Here is a 20,383-nt window from a genome sequence, read left to right as displayed (position 1 = left end):
GAAATTTTTTCGAAATTTTTGGACCTCGTTTTCGGTCCCGAGGCAGAGTAAAAATTTAAAATTTTGTATTTCGAATCGAACCGGCCGAATCGAACCGGACCGGATCGAACCGGTCGAATCGGACCGGTCTCTTCTCTTTTTCTTCCTCCCGCGCGCGACGCTCCCTCCCCTCTTCTCTCTCTCGTTTCTCTCTCCTCTCCACCCCAGTAGCGCCACCGCTTAGCCCACCAGCCGCCTCCATTGACCACAATGGCCACGCCCGAACGGCCGAAAACGCGCTGAACGCCCCTGCGCGCTGCGCCGATTTCCTCGGCCAAATCCGGCCGATCCGGCCACCGATTGGACCGGGTCTTGTGTCCAAAATCATCTACTCGGCGAGAGCTTTCCATAGACACCAAGAACGCCGAAATCCATCGAGCGGATTGTCCGATTTTTGCTCGGGAAGATTTTAGCCCATTTCGACTTTTGGGCTAGATTTCTCGAAAACCGTGAATCCCACTAGAAAACCGAGGCCACCAGCACGCTCCAACGACATAAATTTCGAATTTTTTCGACACCGTTTTTCGGTGGGTCCCACGGAACTTCGCAGTGTATTTTCGAGCATTTAATGAGCTTAGAAAATTCTGAAAAATTTATGTACTAACCCCCGTGTTATGGGCTTCGTGTAGGTATCCTCGATTCGCGGAAATTCGACGATTGGCCGGTGCGCAAAATTAGGCGAACAGACCCGTTACCGGAAAAGTCTCCGAATTGGACCGAGGTTTTGGCTAGCCCCCCATTGTCAGACGTCCCGAGCGCGTTCCCGAAGTCGGAATCGGCAAAGGTAAACCCGAACCTTACTTTTTCGTAATTTTCTAGTGCTTAAATAGGATTAAAAATCCATAAAATATTCATGGTAGCTTAGAAAATTACGATTCTTTTTGCAATAGCTTAGTAATATTGCTAAGGACCGCGGGGCAAAGTTTTATAATTTTTAGAGCTGGTTTAGGCAGTTTTTGCAAAAATGATCAATAATAAGGACAAAATTGAAATTTTGCATATTGTGATGAATGACTGATTTGATGGGCCCAGGAGGGGCTGTGTGATATGATTGAACTGTTGATGTATGGATTGTGAGTATAGAAGTGCGTTTTTAGCCCTTTTGCAGGTTGGGTAGGTCCTAGTTATAGGAGAGACTCTGCCGGATTTTCGGCACGACTTAGGACGTATTGGTCTTTTTCTTTGTTTGTATTGAGTCAGACTGTATTAAATAATTGTAATATAATTGTCAGGTGAGCCGGGACAACCTTCTTCCTCTGCCCAGCCGCCACAGTGATTGTCGTCAAGTCTGTGAGTAAAATATTAATTTTAATTGTAATTTCGATATTATTATATGTTCAGCATGCCCATGCATCACTTATATGCATATATTTATGTAGTTAAACTCTAGGCACGATTTATGTTGCATTCATAACTGTTAATGTGCCATGAGTGTTGTTGTGGTAATTTGGAGCAGTGTGCGTGCGTTGGCGTGCGTGTGATGTGGTGTGGACTATGGATAGGACGGGGTAGTCACGGCTTGAGTTCTTCGCTGGGACCCGTTCCTTCGAGGGGTAGTCACGGCTTGAGTTCTTCGCTGGGACCCTCGATTTGGTTTATTAAGCGAAAGTCCGCTTGAGTTCTTCAGCACCAAAGTTGGATTTAAGAGAGTGTATAGGGATCGGCTCCCAATATATTATGATTGATGCTACAGGTGTGTGAGTGCTCCAAATTACCTTTTGATGCTATGATGTGAATATGATGTTGATGTTGCATTTCACTCTACAGGTGCATTAGTTACTGAGATAGTTATAGAGATTATGGTTAAAATTGATATTTTACTCTCTGAGTCGAACGCTCACTCCTGTTCAAAAATTTTTACAGGCCGCAGGAGGATATTTTATTCTGGGTTAACCTGCTTTTATACTTCGCAGGTTGTTTATCGATATTTGTGTAATTTTATTTACTCCTAGAATTTCCGCATGTGTTAGCAGTAATTATTTGAATTTGGTCTGTAATATTATTATTATGTCGGACCTGTAAACTTAATATTTTAAGTCTGTTTTGATGGATTGGATGAGGGAGCTGAGCTCCCATTTATTATTATGTTGATGAGTATGTGGAGGGTGAGCTAAGCTCCCCAATGGATTGTTTATTGTGTTTACAGGTCGGGTGAGTCAAAAACTCCCCATTGGTAAGTCCATTTTATGGCCGGACTCTGTCCGTTTGTTTTCTTGAAATTGGGCCCAAATGGGCCTCAGCATTGGGTAAATGAACAGTTAGGCTTACTACGGGCCTCGGGGGCTTTAGGCTGGCCCAGGTCCTAGTGCCGGTCCGGCCCATAGGTTGGGTCGTGACAAATGTGGTATCAGAGCCAGGTTTCAGATTCTTAGGGAAAAGTTGTCTAAGTGTTGGGAAGAGTCTACTAGGAGTCACATGCGGAAAAAATTAGGGTTCACATTCGTCTTGCATTGTCATCTTTGCTTCTAGTTTCTGCTCCATATGTTATGTATAAATATGAGTCTATAGAGTCATGTAATGTGCGCTTGAATTTTGTGGGCTAATGCCTTGAATTTCGTGAAAATGCGTAGAAGGTGAGAGCTGCCATCGCACTGTAACGGATGTGCCTGACGAGGTGTCGGCACAGGATGAGGCGCCTGCCCCAAGGAGGCGGGGTAGGAGGCCTAGAGCTGCTCAAGTAGAAGAGCAGCTACCCACAGTTCAGGAACAGTCTTTCATGGCACAGGGTCCCATGGACCCCATGGCAGCTACTCTAGCTGGTCTGCAGAGAACCATCGACATGATGGCGCAGTATATGGTCCACCCCCCACAGCAGCAGCAGTCCACCGCACCAAGAGGGGAACCTTATAAACAGATAATTAATTTCAAAAAGTTGGTGCCTGGTACTTATGATGTGTCAGACGATGCATATCGGTTTCTGGATTCCTGCAGACAGGCAGAATGTAATTACGATTGGTGATGGAAGACTGATAGAGTGTATGCAGCACGTCATGGGGCCTATGCCTAGACAATGGATGAATGACTACGTGTTACCTCGGATGGAGGGTTTGACATGGGCTCAGTTTGTGGAACTTTTTATCAATCGGTTTGTGCGTAAAGCTTCAGAGATCGAAGCGGTGGGCCTTTGAGGCCTTAAGACAGAATGGCGTGTCCAGAGATGAATATGCTACTGCACTTCGAATTGAGCAGATATGCCCTACAGCAGATCTACAGAGACTATGAAGGTGAAAAGATTCCTAAAGGGGCTTGACAGAGATATGCAAACACCGCCATGATGTCCGATCTTTTGATGTGGTGGTTGATCGAGCTAGACAGATTGAGATCGGTTATCTTTGTGGATGACAAATGAAGAGCAAAGAAAACAGAGCAGAGGGTTCCTCAGGTGTCCCTTCCATGGGTACTCCGGACAGTGGTGGCCAGAGTAATTACAGAGGAAAAAGTAGGAACAAGAAGAGTGGTTTTAGACACAAACCTCGAGGATTCAGACCAGGGTACGGATCCAGCAGTGGTCACAGTTTAGGGTACAGCAGTTCTGGGTCTGGTTCAGGATCCTCCTTGGCACCTTGTGCACAGTGTGGAAGAGGACATTCAGGACCTTGTTTGATGGGATCAGGAGTATGCTTCAGGTGTGGCCAACCGGGTCACTTTGCTAGAGAATGCCCCGTGTTCAGCGAGCCACAGATGGGGTCACAGGGTTCTGTTGCAAATGTTCCTCGTCAATTGTATCCGGGTGCTTCCAATATGGCAGGCTGTCAGTTCAGTGGCCAACAGGGCCGAGGACAAGGGGGACGTGGATTTGGAGGCGGTCAGAGGTAGAAGTCGATGTCGTGGTTACGCCACTCAGGTAGGTCAAGCTCGGGTTTTCACCCTGACCCACCAGGATGCTCAAGCTTCAAATGCAGTTGTGGCAGGTATTCTTCTGGTCTGTTCCTATGAAGCTCGTGTTTTGATAGATCCGGGTGCTACGCACTCATTTGTCTCCCCTGTGTTTGCCATTAGGTTGGGTAGAAACCCTATAACTTTAGAGTGCCCTTTGTCGGTAGCTACCCCGCTTAGTGACAACATAGATGTAGACATGGTATTTCCGGGTAGCCCAGTGGTAGTGGATGGAAAGATGCTCCCAGCAGACTTGGTTCCTCTACCAGTAATGAATTTCGATGTAATCCTAGGGATGGACTGGTTGGCAACTCATTATGCCACCTTAGACTGCAGGAACAAAAAGGTATACTTCCACATACCTGGTGTGGAAGAGTTTAGCTTTGATGGTGACAGGAGCGTGGCTCCATATAATTTGGTGTCAGCAATTAGTGCCAGAAAAATGTTGAGGCGTGGATGCCAAGGGTATTTGGCATTGGTGAGAGATACATCTGTAGAAGGTGTCAGCATGGAAAATGTTCCTGTTGTCAGAGAATTCATGGATGTCTTCCCTGAAGAGCTTCCAGGGTTGCCACCAGAAAGGGGAATAGAGTTCTGCATTGATGTTATTTCGGGTACAAACCCCATATCCATGCCACCTTACAGGATGGCACCAGCAGAATTGAAAGAGCTGAAGGAGCAACTACAGGAGCTTTTGGACAAGGGTTTCATACGTCCGAGCACTTCACCCTGGGGTGCTCCTGTTCTATTTGTGAGAAAGAAGGATGGGTCATTGAGGTTGTGCATTGACTACAGACAGCTGAACAAGGTGACTGTGAAGAACAAGTATCCACTTCCTCGGATCGATGATTTGTTTGATCAGCTCCAAGGAGCTAGATTCTTTTCCAAGATAGACCTGCGATCAGGCTACCATCAGTTGAGAATCAGGGATGAGGACGTGTCCAAAACGGCTTCGTGACAAGATATGGTCATTATGAGTTCTTGGTGATGTCTTTTGGACTCACTAATGCACCGACCTTCATGGACTTGATGAACAGGTGTTCAAGCCATTTTTGGACCGCTTTGTCATCGTATTCATAGATGACATTCTCGTATACTCTCATCGAGGAAGAACACGTGTGGCACTTGAGGATGGTGTTGCAGACGTTGAGGGAGCACCAGCTATATGCCAAATTTTCAAAATGTGAATTTTGGCTAGAAAGCATCTCATTCTTGGGACACGTGGTTTCAAGTGATGGTATTCAAGTGGATCCCAAGAAAATTGAAGTCAGAATCGATTGGCTTAGGCCTACAACCACCGAGGTGCAAAGTTTTACTGGTTTAGTAGCTACTACAGGCGTTTTGTGCAAGATTTCTCCAGAATAGCGGCTCCCCTAACCAAGTTGACCAGGAAGAATGTTCCATTCATTTGGACAGATGACTGTGAGGAAAGTTTCCAGAAGCTTAAGGAGTGTCTAACCACTGCCCCTGTGTTGACACTACCTGTGAGTGGTGAAGGATACACCGTGTATTGTGACGCCTCCAGAGTTGGCCTAGGGTGTGTTTTGATGCAGAATGGAAAGGTAGTGGCTTATGCTTCAAGGCAGCTGAAGAGGCATGAGCAGAACTACCCCACCCATGATTTGGAAATGGCGGCTGTAATCTTTGCACTAAAAATCTGGAGACACTACCTGTATGGTGAAGTGTGCGAGATATACACCGACCATAAGAGTTTGAAGTACATCTTCCAACAGAGGGACTTGAACTTGAGACAGAGGAGATGGATGGAGCTTCTGAAAGACTATGATTGCACCATCCAGTACCACCCAGGAAAGGCCAATGTTGTGGCAGATGCTCTGAGCAGAAAATCTTCTGGCAGTTTGGCGCACATTTCAGTAGAGAAGAGACCGTTGATTCGGGAGGTACATGAGTTGATGGATCAAGGTTTAATCCTAGATCTGTCAGATGAGGGGGTATTGTTGGCTCACTTTTCAGTGAGGCCAGACTTGAGGGACAGAGTTAGAGTTTCCCAAAGACGAGACCAACAATTGATGAAGATCATAGAAAGAGTACAGCAAGGCGAAGGTGGTGAGTTTGGATTTGCCAATGATGGCGCCCTAGTGCAAGGTTCTAGGATATGTGTGCCCGATGTGGACAATCTCAGAAATGAAATCATGCAAGAGGCACACTACACACTTTACAGTGTCCATCCAGGTTCCACCAAGATGTACCATGATGTGAAAGATAGCTATTGGTGGAATGGCATGAAGAGAGACATCGCAGACTTTGTGTCCAAGTGCTTGACTTGTCAGAAGGTGAAGTTTGAACACCAGAGACCGTCAGGGAAGCTGCAAGAGCTCCCTATCCCAGAATGGAAGTGGGAAATGATTACTATGGATTTTGTGACTGGGTTGCCTCGTACCACGTGAGGATATGATTCGATATGGGTAATTGTAGACCGCTTGACCAAATCAGCTCACTTCTTACCTGTAAAGACTACATACTCTGTGGCATAGTATGCCCGACTCTACATTCGAGAAATAGTCAGATTGCATGGAGTTCCGGCTTCCATAATATCTGACAGAGGGCCCCAGTTCACTTCTCGGTTTTGGAGAAAGTTGCAGGAAGCACTTGGCACACAGTTGAACTTCAGTACGGCTTTCCACCCTCAGACAGACGGACAGAAAGGACAATCCAGACATCGAAGACATGCTTCGCATGAGTGTCTTGGATTTTGGAGGTCAATGGGATGAGCAGCTAGCTTTGGTGGAGTTTGCCTATAACAACAGTTATCACTCCAGCATAGGGATGGCACCCTATGAGGCACTATATGGAAGAAAGTGTAGGTCTCCTCTGTGTTGGACAGAAATGGGGGAAGCAAGGATGCATGATGTAGACCTAGTGCAGTACACTTCAGAGGTAGTTCCTTTAATCAGGGAACGACTGAGAACGACTTTCAAGAGATGTAAGAGTTATGCGGACCCAGACGGAGGGATGTGGAGTTTGCGATGGCGACTATGTATTCTGAAGGTATCTCCAATGAAGGGAGTCATGAGATTCGGAAAGAAGGGCAAGTTGGCACCTCGGTATATCGGACCTTTTGAGGTTACGGATAGAGTTGGAGCAGTTGCCTACCGGTTGAAGCTACCACCCAACCTTTCTCACGTTCATCCCGTGTTTCACATCTCCATGCTCAGGAAATACATTCCCGATCCTTCTCATGTACTGCAGCCGGATGTGATAGAGCTAAAGGAGAATTTGACATTTAAGGAGCAACCTGTAGCCATAGTGGACTACCAAGTGAGACAGCTGAGATCAAAACAGATCCCTATGGTTAAGGTTTTGTGGAGGAGTCAGTCGGTGGAAGAGTGCACCTGGGAGTCAGAACGGGACATGCGTAGCAAGTACCCTTATTTGTTCAATGTATAATCATGTGCTTTATTCTGCCTTGTGTAAAAATTCGAGGACGAATTTTCTGTAAGGGGGGAAGAATGTAACACCCCAAAATTTTATTATTTATGAGTATTTTTGGTATTTTAATTTTATTTGAATTTTAGGAATTTTTTTGAGATTTTTCGGATTTTAAAAATCGGGTTCGATTTTCCGAAAATATAAACTTTGATGATTTTTAAAAATTAATTTAAAGACCACGTGGTAAAACTAAAAATATATTTGGAGTCTATGTATTTTTCTGAGTTTTATGGAATTTTTTCGGAATTTTTGGACCTCGTTTTCGGTCCCGAGGCAGAGTAAAAATTCAAAATTTTGTATTTCGAATCGAACCGACCGAATCGAACCGGACCGGATCGGACCGGTCGAATCGGACCGATCTCTTCTCTTTTTCTTCCTCCCGCGCGACGCTCCCTCCCCTCTTCTCTCTCTCGTTTCTCTCTCCTCTCCACCCTCAGCCACCACGCCAGCCAGCCAAGACGGCCATCGCCTTGACCAGCAGATCCGGCCGCACGCCCGAATCCGGAAAAACGCGCCTGAAACGCCCCCTGCGCGCGCGCGCCGCTTCAGTTTCCTCGGCCAAATCCGGCCGATCCGGCCACCGATTGGACCGGGTCTTGTGTCCAAAATCATCTACTCGGCGAGAGCTTTCCATAGACACCAAGAACGCCGAAATCCATCGAGCGGATTGTCCGATTTTTGCTCGGGAAGATTTTAGCCCATTTCTACTTTTGGGCTAGATTTCTCGAAAACCGTGAATCCCACGAGAAAACCGAGGCCACCAGCACGCTCCAACGACATAAATTTCGAATTTTTTCGACACCGTTTTTCGGTGGGTCCCACGGAACTTCGCAGTGTATTTTCGAGCATTTAATGAGCTTAGAAAATTCTGAAAAATTTATGTACTAACCCCCGTGTTATGGGCTTCGTGTAGGTATCCTCGATTCGCGGAAATTCGACGATTGGCCGATGCCGCAAAATTAGGCGAACGCACTGCACGGAAAAGTCTCCGAATTGGACCGAGGTTTTGGCTAGCCCCCCATTGTCAGACGTCCCGAGCGCGTTCCCGAAGTCGGAATCGGCAAAGGTAAACCCGAACCTTGCTTTTTCGTAATTTTCTAGTGCTTAAATAGGATTAAAAATCCATAAAATATTCGTGGTAGCTTAGAAAATTACGATTCTTTTTGCAATAGCTTAGTAATATTGCTAAGGACCGCGGGGCAAAGTTTTATAATTTTTAGAGCTGGTTTAGGCAGTTTTTGCAAAAATGATCAATAATAAGGACAAAATTGAAATTTTGCATATTGTGATGAATGACTGATTTGATGGGCCCAGGAGGGGCTGTGTGATATGATTGAACTGTTGATGTATGGATTGTGAGTATAGAAGTGCGTTTTTAGCCCTTTTGCAGGTTGGGTAGGTCCTAGTTATAGGGGAGACTCTGCCGGATTTTCGGCACGACTTAGGACGTATTGGTCTTTTTCTTTGTTTGTATTGAGTCAGACTGTATTAAATAATTGTAATATAATTGTCAGGTGAGCCGGGACAACCTTCTTCCTCCGCCCAGCCGCCACAGTGATTGTCGTCAAGTCTGTGAGTAAAATATTAATTTTAATTGTAATTTCGATATTATTATATGTTCAGCATGCCCATGCATCACTTATATGCATATATTTATGTAGTTAAACTCTAGGTACGATTTATGTTGCATTCATAACTGTTAATGTGCCATGAGTGTTGTTGTGGTAATTTGGAGCAGTGTGCGTGCGTTGGCGTGCGTGTGATGTGGTGTGGACTATGGATAGGACGGGGTAGTCACGGCTTGAGTTCTTGGCGGGACCCGTTCCTTCGAGGGTAGTCACGGCTTGAGTTCTTCACTGGGACCTCGATTTGGTTTATTAAGCGAAAGTCCCGCTTGAGTTCTTCACGGCACGAGTTGGATTTAAGAGAGTGTATAGGGATCGGCTCCCAATATATTATGATTGATGCTACAGGTGTGTGAGTGCTCCAAATTACCTTTTGATGCTATGATGTGAATATGATGTTGATGTTGCATTTCACTCTACTGAGTGCATTAGTTCTGAGATAGTTATAGAGATTATGGTTAAAATTGATATTTTACTCTCTGAGTCGAACGCTCACTCCTGTTCAAAAATTTTTACAGGCCGCAGGAGGATATTTTATTCTGGGTTAACCTGCTTTTATACTTCGCAGGTTGTTTATCTATATTTGTGTAATTTTATTTACTCCTAGAATTTCCGCATGTGTTAGCAGTAATTATTTGAATTTGGTCTGTAATATTATTATCATGTCGGACCTGTAAACTTAATATTTTAAGTCTGTTTTGATGGATTGGATGAGGGAGCTGAGCTCCCATTTATTATTATGTTGATGAGTATGTGGAGGGTGAGCTGAGCTCCCCAATGGATTGTTTATTGTGTTTACAGGTCGGGTGAGTCAAAAACTCCCCGTTGGTAAGTCCATTTTATGGCCGGACTCTGTCCGTTTGTTTTCTTGAAATTGGGCCCAAATGGGCCTCAGCATTGGGTAAATGAACAGTTAGACTTACTACGGGTCTCGGGGGCTTTAGGCTGGCCCAGGTCCTAGTGCCGGTCCGGCCCATAGGTTGGGTCGTGACATATACAGTGAGCCAGACACCATTAATAAAAGCAAGTTTAATGCTTAAGGGTCAATGTCTTACCATATAATTTAATTTAACTCAATTAAATTTTTATTCTAAAAATTTAAATAAATTCTCTTTCTCCACTCTAAATAATTTTAGGTTAAATCTTAAAAAATATATAATACTTCTAGGTCAAATTGTATTACTCTTTTCCAAATCAGTTTAGATCAATATCTTATAACGAAAATATTTGAATCATACAAATAAAATAAATAAAAACAGATTTTAGAATTTAAAATTTTATATTTTATATACGTTAATTTTTTAATTATTAACTGTAATGATTGTTCTAAAAATTACAAATTAAAAGCATAGAAGTAATCCATTTATCAATTAAGTTGTAAAAAATACTGTGAATGTTGGTCAAAAAGTTAGTGAAAACTGAGTCAGGCAGCCATGACGAGAGCCGATAATGATGCATGAATATATCATGAATATAATGATAATTGCCTGACTGGAACTTACGCAATCAAAGAAGAGGCCTCAATTGCTTCCCCAACAGTCCTTTCTCCTCTGAATAAATACCACTCACAACTCAAGCGTGAATTCATCCATTCATTCACATATTAGAAATTTTTTAAAAATAGAGAATTTTGTTTGAGAATGAATTTTTTAAATTTATGTGCAAAAATATTAGATTCATTAAAGGTGAAAATATATATCAGATATAATAATTGCTTGGATTAAATATAGAGTTGATTGATTGAACAAAAAGCAGTAGTTGAGATATTTTCTTTGGTTTTATTAACTTTTTCATTGATTAAAAAAAATTGCATGTGAAATGTGGGGGTGTGAGCTTCCGGCCTATTAAAGGACTGGATGGTTTGACATTTAGGTAAACAGAATAACAGATGGAGATTTTATTTAATTTATTGTCACTTGTTTTTTTTTTTTTATACATAGTAAGTTGTCATCACTGCATAAAAATCCAGATCATCAAAGTACAGCTTTCTAAACAATTATAAAATTTTTTTTTTCTTGGCTTTTTTTTTATTTTTTTATTTTTTTAAATAAATGGAGCACCATTCAATCATTAAGGACAAGCTGCTCTATGCCTATGCAAAGCCCTCTTAACAAAAGCTCTGACTGCTCTATCAAGCCCAAGCTCAAACATGTAGAAGCCAAGGCCTTACTGTCACAAATATTACAAACTAAAGCCTAGACAAAAAGAGCCCAGAAGCCTAACTGCAAAAAACTTAAAAAGAGACTCGTGACTCTTCCCCACACATTTACAAATTATCGCAGACCTCAGAGAAGAGCACCAGCTTGCAGAGGAAAACAAAGAAGCACAGACTAATGGGAGCTCAACCACAACAAAAGGGCATGCCGCAGGTCAATGTGATGAACAAAGTCCGCAAAACAAAGAGCCCATAAGCAGAGTATCTAGGCAAGGATTAGCTTTGTTTAAGGAAGCAACAAACCAAAGAGATGCCGAACGAACTGGCAACGTTTCTGACGTCTCAATTTTATCTAGCCAGGACGGTCACACGTCCTTTGAGAGTACTGGTCAACAGGCCAAGCAAAGGAGAGTACTACTGTACCATTCAACCATCTTAGATTCAACCTTTCCACTCTTTTTTCCCTCACACTCCTCCTTACCTCTACTCTAATGCGTTGTTTATTTTGAGAGAATTGAATGAAAAAGAAACAAAAATTTTTTTTTTTTTTTTAATAATTTAAGTAACAATTAGAGATAGAAAAATAAGAAAAAAAAATCAATAGAAATTAGATTTCTTAATATTCCTCTAAAACCTCCCAAAATTTCCGACTAATTTAGAGGGAAAAGAGGTAAAAGGAGAAAAATTTAAAATTAAAAAAAAATAATGAAAACTAAAGTGACAAATATATTATTGACACCAGGTTACATGATGCCTGTATAACAGGAAAAATATATATTTTTCCTTGTATTTTAAGTAAAGTAATCAAAAAATAGAAAGGAAAATAAAATTCTTTTTCCTTTTTTTCTTTTTTTATTATATAATTTTTTTTTAATTTTCATTACAATTTTTTTTTAATAAATTTTCATTACACTAATTAAAAAATCAAATAAAGAAAGTCTCTCTCTCCCTCCATCCCCTCGTGTCTCTCCTAGTGTTGGCTACTTTTCTCTCTTTAAAATTCTAAATCGACAAAACAAAGTTAAATTAAATTCAACACAAATCTTTATTTCAAAAAAAAAAAAAAAAATTCAACACAAATCTCATCTAAAGGGTATCTTATGATTACTTGATTTCATATAAAATAAAATTATTTTATTAAAAAAATAATTTAACATAAATTTAATTTGCAACTCATTTCATGAAATTTTTGTAAAATAATTTTTCTATAAAATACTTAATTACAAAAAATTTATTAACTTTATAAAAAAATAATTTTTCTCACAAAAAAACATATATATAATATTTTTAATAATATTAAAAAAATTAATTACAAATAACACACAATAGTAACTTTTTCCTATAATTTTTAATAAAATTTGTCATATATAAGTTATTTATTAAAAATTATATGTAAATAAACTTTACTTATTTCGTTAATTTAATAAATTTTTAGTGATTAATTATTTTATGAAAATTATCAGTTTATAAAAATTTTATAAGACGAATTGTTAAATTTATTAAATTTTATTATTTTTTATCACAAAATAATTTTATTTTGTAATAAAATTAAGTAATCATGGAATATATCTCATCTAAAGTTAAAAAAAAAAAAACGCATATTCAAAACAAAATTAAAATGCAAAATAGCAATTTTATAATAGCAAATGGTGTAGCAAAATCCATAATTTTATAATAATGCACTCAATATTTTTCTCTCAAATTGTAAATTTAAAATTAAAATCAAAATAATAATCTCATTAGATCAAAATAATAATTTCAATTAGTGAATATAGTGTGTGACAATGATCACCATAAACTTCACAAAATATTTTAACTCAAAATATTTTATTTAGATCACACTATCAAATTTTTAAATCAGATAATAATTTGAGCTCATGAAAAACTTTTTTAAAATTTAAGCAACATCATAACCCGCATATCTTTGTTTTCTCTAACATCATAACCCATATAAAATGTTATATGATTATGTATTAATATGACAAGGCTAGCTTGTCCTCTGGTCTTTCAGCATGAATTCTAACAAACACTAACCATCTGCCAAACTCGCATGACTGCAAGCATACAATGCAAGCAGTCCCACCACGTCTAGTGTAATTTCGAAGAACTGCCCGAATAATTTGTAATTACAGATAAGCCATGGGACTTTGATTTATTTCATTTCTTCTCCCTAGACAAATACCACCTCTACAACTAAATGAATTTAACGTTCTTATTTTGACGAACTTGTTCAACTGAAGCAAATTCTGCCGCGAACACCTGGATTTTCTAAAGCCTGGCAAAATAATGAAACTAATGACTAGTCCCAAGTTTTACAAGTTGTACAAGGAAAACGCTTTTACATTTGTAGGAATATTACAGTGAAACGACCAGAACGTAAAATAGATTTATTGTGCTTCCTGAAGTTTGGCCCTCGGCTAAACAGGGCCTCACATAGCTTAATGAAGATTTAATTTAAAAAAAAGGTCAATGTGCAATCTTATTAGAAAAATCAAAATCCAGCACTCATTTCTTTAACAACACTGCACTGCATTGTGCCATTATCTTTGACGCCCTGGTAATGCAATCGGTCATGTAAAAATTCTCTATGGCAGCTTTGAAAGGAGTCGAACTTATACTCTGAGTGCACTCTGGCTTCAATGATGCCCCAAACGTAGCTGGTTCTCTCTCATCCACGCTCAAGAGATTTGGTGCCACATTTCTGATCCGGGATTGGACAGCCCCAATTGTATCATAGGGCAAGCGCACCCCTGCAACCTCAGAGAGAGCACGAATTATCTTCCAGTCATCCCTGGCATCACCAACCGTTGGAACTGCCGGCAAAGTCTGTTGTGCACAGCCTTCTGTATTTACGTAAGTCCCTTCCTTTTCAGTGAACGCTGCTGCTGGCAAAATGACATTGGCATGATAAACTCCACGATCCCCATGGTGCCCCTGATAAACCATGAAGGCATCCTTTGGCAGCTTGTCCAAGTTCACATCATCGGCACCCATCAAATACACAAACTTGGCAGACTCAATACTATTGCTGGATTCTGGTACAAGTCCAAGGTCAAGAGCGGCAGCTTGCGCAGCATTGAGAAGCAATACATTCAACCCATTCCAGTCAGGTCTCACAACGTTCCCCTTTTTCGCAATGGTCTCGACAGTAGAAAAAATTGCATCCTTGTCCATTCTCTCAAAGATTCCAGCACCAACAATGATTGCGGGGTTTTTGGCATTTAAGATTGTTGAGAAAAAGGGATGGCGGCCCTCAGCGATTTCAACAAGAGCTTGAGGGCCAGTACCAATATGTTCGCAATCATAGTTGAAATCAGTGGGAGGGCCAATGTAACCAACCTTAGCATTGGTTGCACGAACTGTCTTGCGAATTCTGGCATTTACCATGGCAGCTTCTATCCTTGGCTGGTAATTCATCAGAAATAATGAGATCATATAATCAATACTCAGCTTAAAATGTATCCATGCATTGTAAGAAAATAATGTATAACTACCCATTCACCCTTCCTCTATTGCACTTTAAATTCTCAAACAGAATACACCACAAACAAGGCCCATACAAAGAGCAAAAAGATTCCTAATTGAGAGCTAAAAATATAAAAAGAGAAGGCAACTATAATCCAGGTGTTTGGTAAAAGAATAATAATTAATATGATAATGCATTACCTGAGTACCAACCAAGAGGAAAACATCCACCTTCTCAAGCCCACTAATGCTGGTATTCATGATATATCCAGATCGTAAATCAGCGTTTGGGCTTGGGCCATTTCCTTCACACCACACATTATTTGAACCCATTCTGTTTAAGAAATCTTTCAGTACCATCATGGATTCAGCATCACACAGCTTACCAACAACTCCAACAATTTCCTCTGGTTTAACTTGATGTAAAACCTCTGCAGCTACTGCTAAGGCATCTCGCCAACTTACAGCCTTGAAGCGCCCATCAGCACCACGAATCATAGGATCATTTAGCCTCTGCCTCTTCAAACCATCATAAAAAAACCGAGTTTTATCTGATATCCATTCTTCATTTATGTCCTGAAATAGGCCAATCAAACAGGAGGAACAGCTTAACTAGTACCAGAGATGCTTAATGCAATAAAAATGACATCAGAAATTATTTAAATATTTTTATCTTTCATCCGTTTAATCTACTATAATCCTGGTAGAACAGGAAATTAAATTCTTTCATATCTAAATGCTGTGCAGAATATAACAAAAATTAGAATAGTACTTGTAATAGATATGCACCTAATTATTGGCAAAGGAAGGAATCAAATCCAAAAGACTCCACTGGCCCAAAAGCAACACATTCAGTAGTATATTTAACTGTAATTCATAAAAACAACAATTCCCAATGAATGGCATCTCTCCTCTTTGAAGAGCAAAACCAATAGTGGTTTAATGGATATCACCAAGTCATATTAATTTAATTGACCACATCTTGCCAAATCCAAAAAACAGATACAACTATTAATTGCACATCATAGTTTTATTAATCAACACAATAAAATTTTGTCAATAGCCGAAATGCTGGTCATGAGTGACAACACACATACAAGAATTTGATAAGAGACTAAAATTTAATCTTTTATCCAAAAATATGACATACAAGAATTTGATAAGAGACTAAAATTTAATCTTTTATCCAAAAATATGACATTAAAACCGTGTATTTTCCTCCGCAGCATTATACTTGTTCAATTTGCAGGGCTAGTTATTCATAAATTTTCCAACTAATATGATAATTCTTTTTTTTTTTTTTTTCATTATGTATATATTTTACAATTTGATTTTAATAGGACATGCGAACCAGGACACCTAAGCATTTTGGAACACCAGTGTACTGTATTCTAGGAATCTAGGAAATGTGTTCCAAATCGTGGTTCAGAGGGGGATATCAAATTGAAATAAGATCTGGAACTGTTATTTCAGTGAAACAGGACACATACCGAAGCGTTTTGGAATGCTGACGTACCATGTTCTAGGATGTGCATTCCAGATCGCAATTTGTTGGGGATGATAGAGAGGGATGGGGAGGCGCAAAGCCGTAAATTAGGTAACTATGACTAATATCTAAGAAATAACAAACATGATAGGAAGTGCAAGCTCACTCAAACACACCTCATTTAATCGTGGAAGGATGCGCATGACCTCTGGACCTCTACTATCAATACGAATGTTGGATCCAACTGCATCAGTAACATCAATGCTCTCTGTCCCTTTCAACTCCCAGTTTCGGGCTTTAAATGCGAAAGGTTTTGATGTAAGAGCCCCAACAGGACAGATATCTATCACATTTCCAGAAAGTTCACTTGTCATAAGCTTTTCAACGTAAGTGCCAATTTCTTCTCCACTGCCACGACCTAGCATGCCGAGATCCTGGACCCCAGCAATTTCTGTTGCAAACCTGACGCACCTGTTGGACCAAAGATAAAAAAACAAACATGTTTATGTTTGAAGCTTCCTCAGTGTGTTACAAGACTGAACCCAAGTTGCACTAACACCACCCAAATACAAAGTCATAAATACTTCTTATAACTCCTTACTAAAATATATTATTAACATCTTTCTTTAGATATATCAAACCTTAAGTATTCTCATAAAAAATCCATAGAATCAGTAACACCCTAATTTTACATTCTCTCAGGAAATGCAAACAAATTGATTGCATAACATTTGAGCAAAAGAAACCAAAGACAATTTCAACCTCAGCCAAACTTATAAATCAAAAGTGTAGACCATTGCATCAACACAATCAAAGATTGATTGATATACAATATAACACAGCACCTGACCCAGTTTAACCACATCATGACACCCAAGTAAAAGCAATCAACATCAAAATCTAATGCCTAATGAATTAACAAATCAGAAACAAATGTTAAATTTAAACACAATAACCACAGACCATGTTATCTAAATTACAAATAAATTTTACCCTCTAAAAAATAAAATACAGGTAAATTTGTTTGTCAGAAGATACAAGTCTGAAATAAAAAAGATCAAATTCACAATTCAGAAAATAGCAGAATTTCCAACAAACCATAACTATACTAAGAGAAGTCAGGTATCATTTTCTTCAGAACTTTATAGCAACAAATGTGGCAAGAGAAGCAAAAAAGAATATAAAGAAAGGGGAAAAAAATTAATGCTCAAAATATTATTCAGAAATTGGATTGTCTGGACAAGTTAGAACACCTGCAAGAATCGAACTAGCTTATGCAGATTCTTTAAAGCAAACTACATGAATCTGGAGAGGAAAACATAAAAATAAAACAACTGATAATCAGCTCAGCTAGAAAAAGCTAAATCTCCACTCCATAAGGAATGAGAAGGTAACGAAGCTGAAAAATATTCAGTAATTCTATCTATGTAATATGGAGTTGTGAATCCAAAATAAGGCATTCATTGTAACTAAAAGGCAAACCCAAACCCAATACACACATTTTGGCCCCCAAAAAAAAAACTCACAAAGTGCTTCTATTTGAGAAAGAAAGCCAATACTTGAAATATTTCCACAAGTTACCTTGTCAAAAAAGAAGTAGCAAATAATGGTTTTTTTTTTTGGTCTGAATTTCCATATTTATAGAACATCAGAAACAGCAGAATAATCCGCTTGATATACCCATGAAAGCTAAATACAAGGAATAATATTCTCCATATAAAATTATGCAATGATGATAGTTACGGTACATTGGTCAAGAAGTACAGTACGTGCACAAAACAGGGATGCAACATCCAACATCTTCTCATTATTGTGAACAGGCACCAGTTTTTTGGTCCCTCCAATCTGGTTCATTCTTGCTCAGGGACTAATTGAGTTCTTCCACTTTCAGGGGACATGCTAAAGGGTGGTACAGTAAAACAATTTTAAAGATGCAGAAAAAGATTTAGGGGGACGCAACAGGCCATGGATTTGGTAAGTTGAAGAGAAGAAAAAACACAAGTTCTGCAATAATTTCACAAATAAAAATCTAGGAACAAAACAAAAAAAAAAATCATATTCATATAGAAAAGATGAGAAATATATTGTGATACATTCAGACCTTGTGCACTGAATACACCGAGTCATCACTGTCTTCACCAAAGGACCAAGATTCTTATCAACCACAGATCGCTTCATTTCAGTGAACCGGCCACGATCAGATCCAAATGCCATAGACTGATCTTGAAGATCACACTCTCCACCTTGATCACAAATTGGACAATCCAATGGATGATTCATGAGCAAAAACTCCATCACCCCTTCTCGTGCCTTCTTTGCTACAGGTGTGTCGGTCTTAATCTTCATCCCTATAATACAAACCCTCTAATCAATCCTAATAAAAAAACTCAAATACAAACGAATTTAAATGTTTTAAGAAGGAAAAGACTTGATTAGTCATATAGTGCATATCATGGAATTCAACCTGATAGAAATTAACAATTATAAGCTATCAACTTTTTGCTTACAGAAGAAATCAAACAGAATCATATAAAATGTTATAGTATTCATTCAGAAACCCTAAACCAAAAACCTTAAATTTAATCATAATGAAACAAAACCAAACTACTAATAAAAACAGGCAAGGCCTGGCACCAAGTATTCAAATAAGTCACTAAACCGTCTGACAGTAAAAAGGATCAAGCCAAATGCTTCTAAAATGATAACAAAAGAAAATCAGCTAGAAAACCACAAGTAGAACAAAAGCAAAATAAGAAAAATAATACATGAAAAGAAACCTCTGCAACAACTAAATAATGACAATCACAATTTCAAAAATGAAATCAAACTGGAAAAAACTGTGGACTATGACTAGTAATAAAGTAACTACACAGAAGAGAATTATTCAATACATCAAATAATTTATAGAAAAACCAAAACCCCAATGTGGCATATAATTACTACCAGAATTAGCACGAAATGCATCAGAATCCTTGTGCATCTCCAAAATATATCAAATTATAAGACATCAAGAGGATATTAAATCCAACTGTAAAAATGCATGGAGCTCAATCTGATAGACAAATTAGCACAACAAACAAAACTCAATTAATCCAAAATGGTAATAATAAAAGACTTTCTTACTTAAATCATCAAGAAAAACCAGACAAATAACGGTATCAACCATGGATTCAAACCATCAAATATAATCACAAGAATCATGATAATAACCAAATTCTAATACAGTCATTTAAGAACCAAATTGAAAAATCAACCAAGTCATTTACTAACAAACTAACTGAAAAGCCCAAAATGAAGCATTAAAACATAACCCTAACCAGGAAGAGCAGGCATGGCGCAAGACGCCACAGGCTTGGGGGACTTCTCGACCTCAACCAGGCACATACGACAATTGCCAGCTATAGAGAGCCGGCTATGGTAGCAAAAGCGAGGAATGTCGACACCGGCAATTTCACAGGCTTGCAAAACAGTCATCCCCTTGGGGATTTTGACAGGGTAGCCATCAACAAAGACCTCGATCGCATCATCAGGGTTGGGGAAGTGAACCCGGGCACCAGCGACAGGGGTTCGAGGAGGAAGATCTGGAGTGGGGTCAGGTGCTGCGGCTGCGGCGGAAGCTTCAGGGGACTGAAGCTCGGGCTTGGTGACGATGGTGCGGAGGAGGTTTCTACGGTTGGTGTGGAATCTGAGGACCCTGGAAGCTAATAGCCCTAGCCCCATGAGAAGAAGTGGGACAGTGTTGCAGATAGAAAATTGAAGAGGTCTCTATTGAGAAGATCTACAGAGAATAGATTAAGCCTTTGAGCTCCGAGAGTAAAGAAGAGACGGGAAATGAAATACAGGCGTGTGTCAGCATTACTCCCACAGTGATGGGGCTGTTGCGTGTCGGTTTTCGGTTGACCCGTCCCTTTTTTTTTTTGTGGATAAAGGGCTACTCGAGGCCCAATACTCTATTCTCTTTTGCTTATCGATTCTAATTTTTCACTAGGCCCGCGAAAATGAAACACTTGTTTCCCCACGGGCGTCAATAAAACGCTATGCACCATTTAGAGAGAGAGAGAGAGAGAGAGAGAGAGAGAGAGAAATTAGACTTGAAGGTTTTGGTTCAGTTTATTATACATCCAAGCCAACTCCACAGGATCAATTTTTCTTTTTTTCTTGATTACCCTACCGTCACTGCCCGTCGAGTTTCATGCCTGTTTTGTATTGTGTTTAAAGGTTGAAAATTATTTTTTAATAAAGGTATTATTTTAAATATTATTAAAAATAATAATTTTAAAAAAATTA

At 39.4% G+C, this 20,383-nt stretch overlaps 1 protein-coding gene and 2 long non-coding RNA genes across 3 annotated transcripts; 2 read left to right on the top strand and 1 right to left on the bottom strand.

The window, feature by feature from the left end:
* The first annotated feature begins 727 nt into the window (after nt 1–727).
* Nucleotides 728–2,124, top strand: LOC131183379 (uncharacterized). The gene is made up of 3 exons (XR_009151486.1): nt 728–823; nt 1,272–1,329; nt 1,903–2,124. It is a non-coding gene; the product is annotated as an uncharacterized LOC131183379 (long non-coding RNA).
* Nucleotides 2,125–8,342: 6,218 nt separating this feature from the next.
* LOC131183378 (uncharacterized) lies at nt 8,343–9,730 on the top strand. Its single transcript, XR_009151485.1, has 3 exons — nt 8,343–8,431; nt 8,880–8,937; nt 9,509–9,730. It is a non-coding gene; the product is annotated as an uncharacterized LOC131183378 (long non-coding RNA).
* A 3,776-nt stretch (nt 9,731–13,506) lies between these two features.
* Nucleotides 13,507–19,971, bottom strand: LOC110645917 (NADH dehydrogenase [ubiquinone] iron-sulfur protein 1, mitochondrial). Its single transcript, XM_021799185.2, has 5 exons — nt 19,414–19,971; nt 18,198–18,444; nt 16,273–16,567; nt 14,812–15,186; nt 13,507–14,550 (listed from the first exon to the last, which is right to left on the bottom strand). The coding sequence occupies exons 1-5, from the start codon at nt 19,814–19,816 to the stop codon at nt 13,651–13,653; spliced, it is 2,220 nt and encodes a 739-aa protein (XP_021654877.2). The 5' UTR covers nt 19,817–19,971; the 3' UTR covers nt 13,507–13,650.
* Nucleotides 19,972–20,383: the final 412 nt, after the last annotated feature.

Source organism: Hevea brasiliensis, chromosome 9, assembly GCF_030052815.1.
Source record: "Hevea brasiliensis isolate MT/VB/25A 57/8 chromosome 9, ASM3005281v1, whole genome shotgun sequence".
NCBI classification, from domain to species: Eukaryota; Viridiplantae; Streptophyta; class Magnoliopsida; order Malpighiales; family Euphorbiaceae; genus Hevea; species Hevea brasiliensis.
The sequence above is the reverse complement of the archived record's forward strand: the minus strand, read 5'-3'. Positions and strand labels throughout refer to the sequence as shown.

Excerpts from the sequence above, each read along its gene's own strand:
- LOC110645917 (XM_021799185.2), bottom strand. The coding sequence starts at position 19,816 with ATGGGGCTAGGGCTATTAGCTTCCAGGGTCCTCAGATTCCACACCAAC. Across the intron at positions 18,445-19,413 it reads CGCCATGCCTGCTCTTCCTG|GGATGAAGATTAAGACCGAC; the intron begins GTTAGGGTTATG and ends TTTGTATTATAG. Across the intron at positions 14,551-14,811 it reads TCCTCTTGGTTGGTACTCAG|CCAAGGATAGAAGCTGCCAT; the intron begins GTAATGCATTAT and ends ATGAATTACCAG.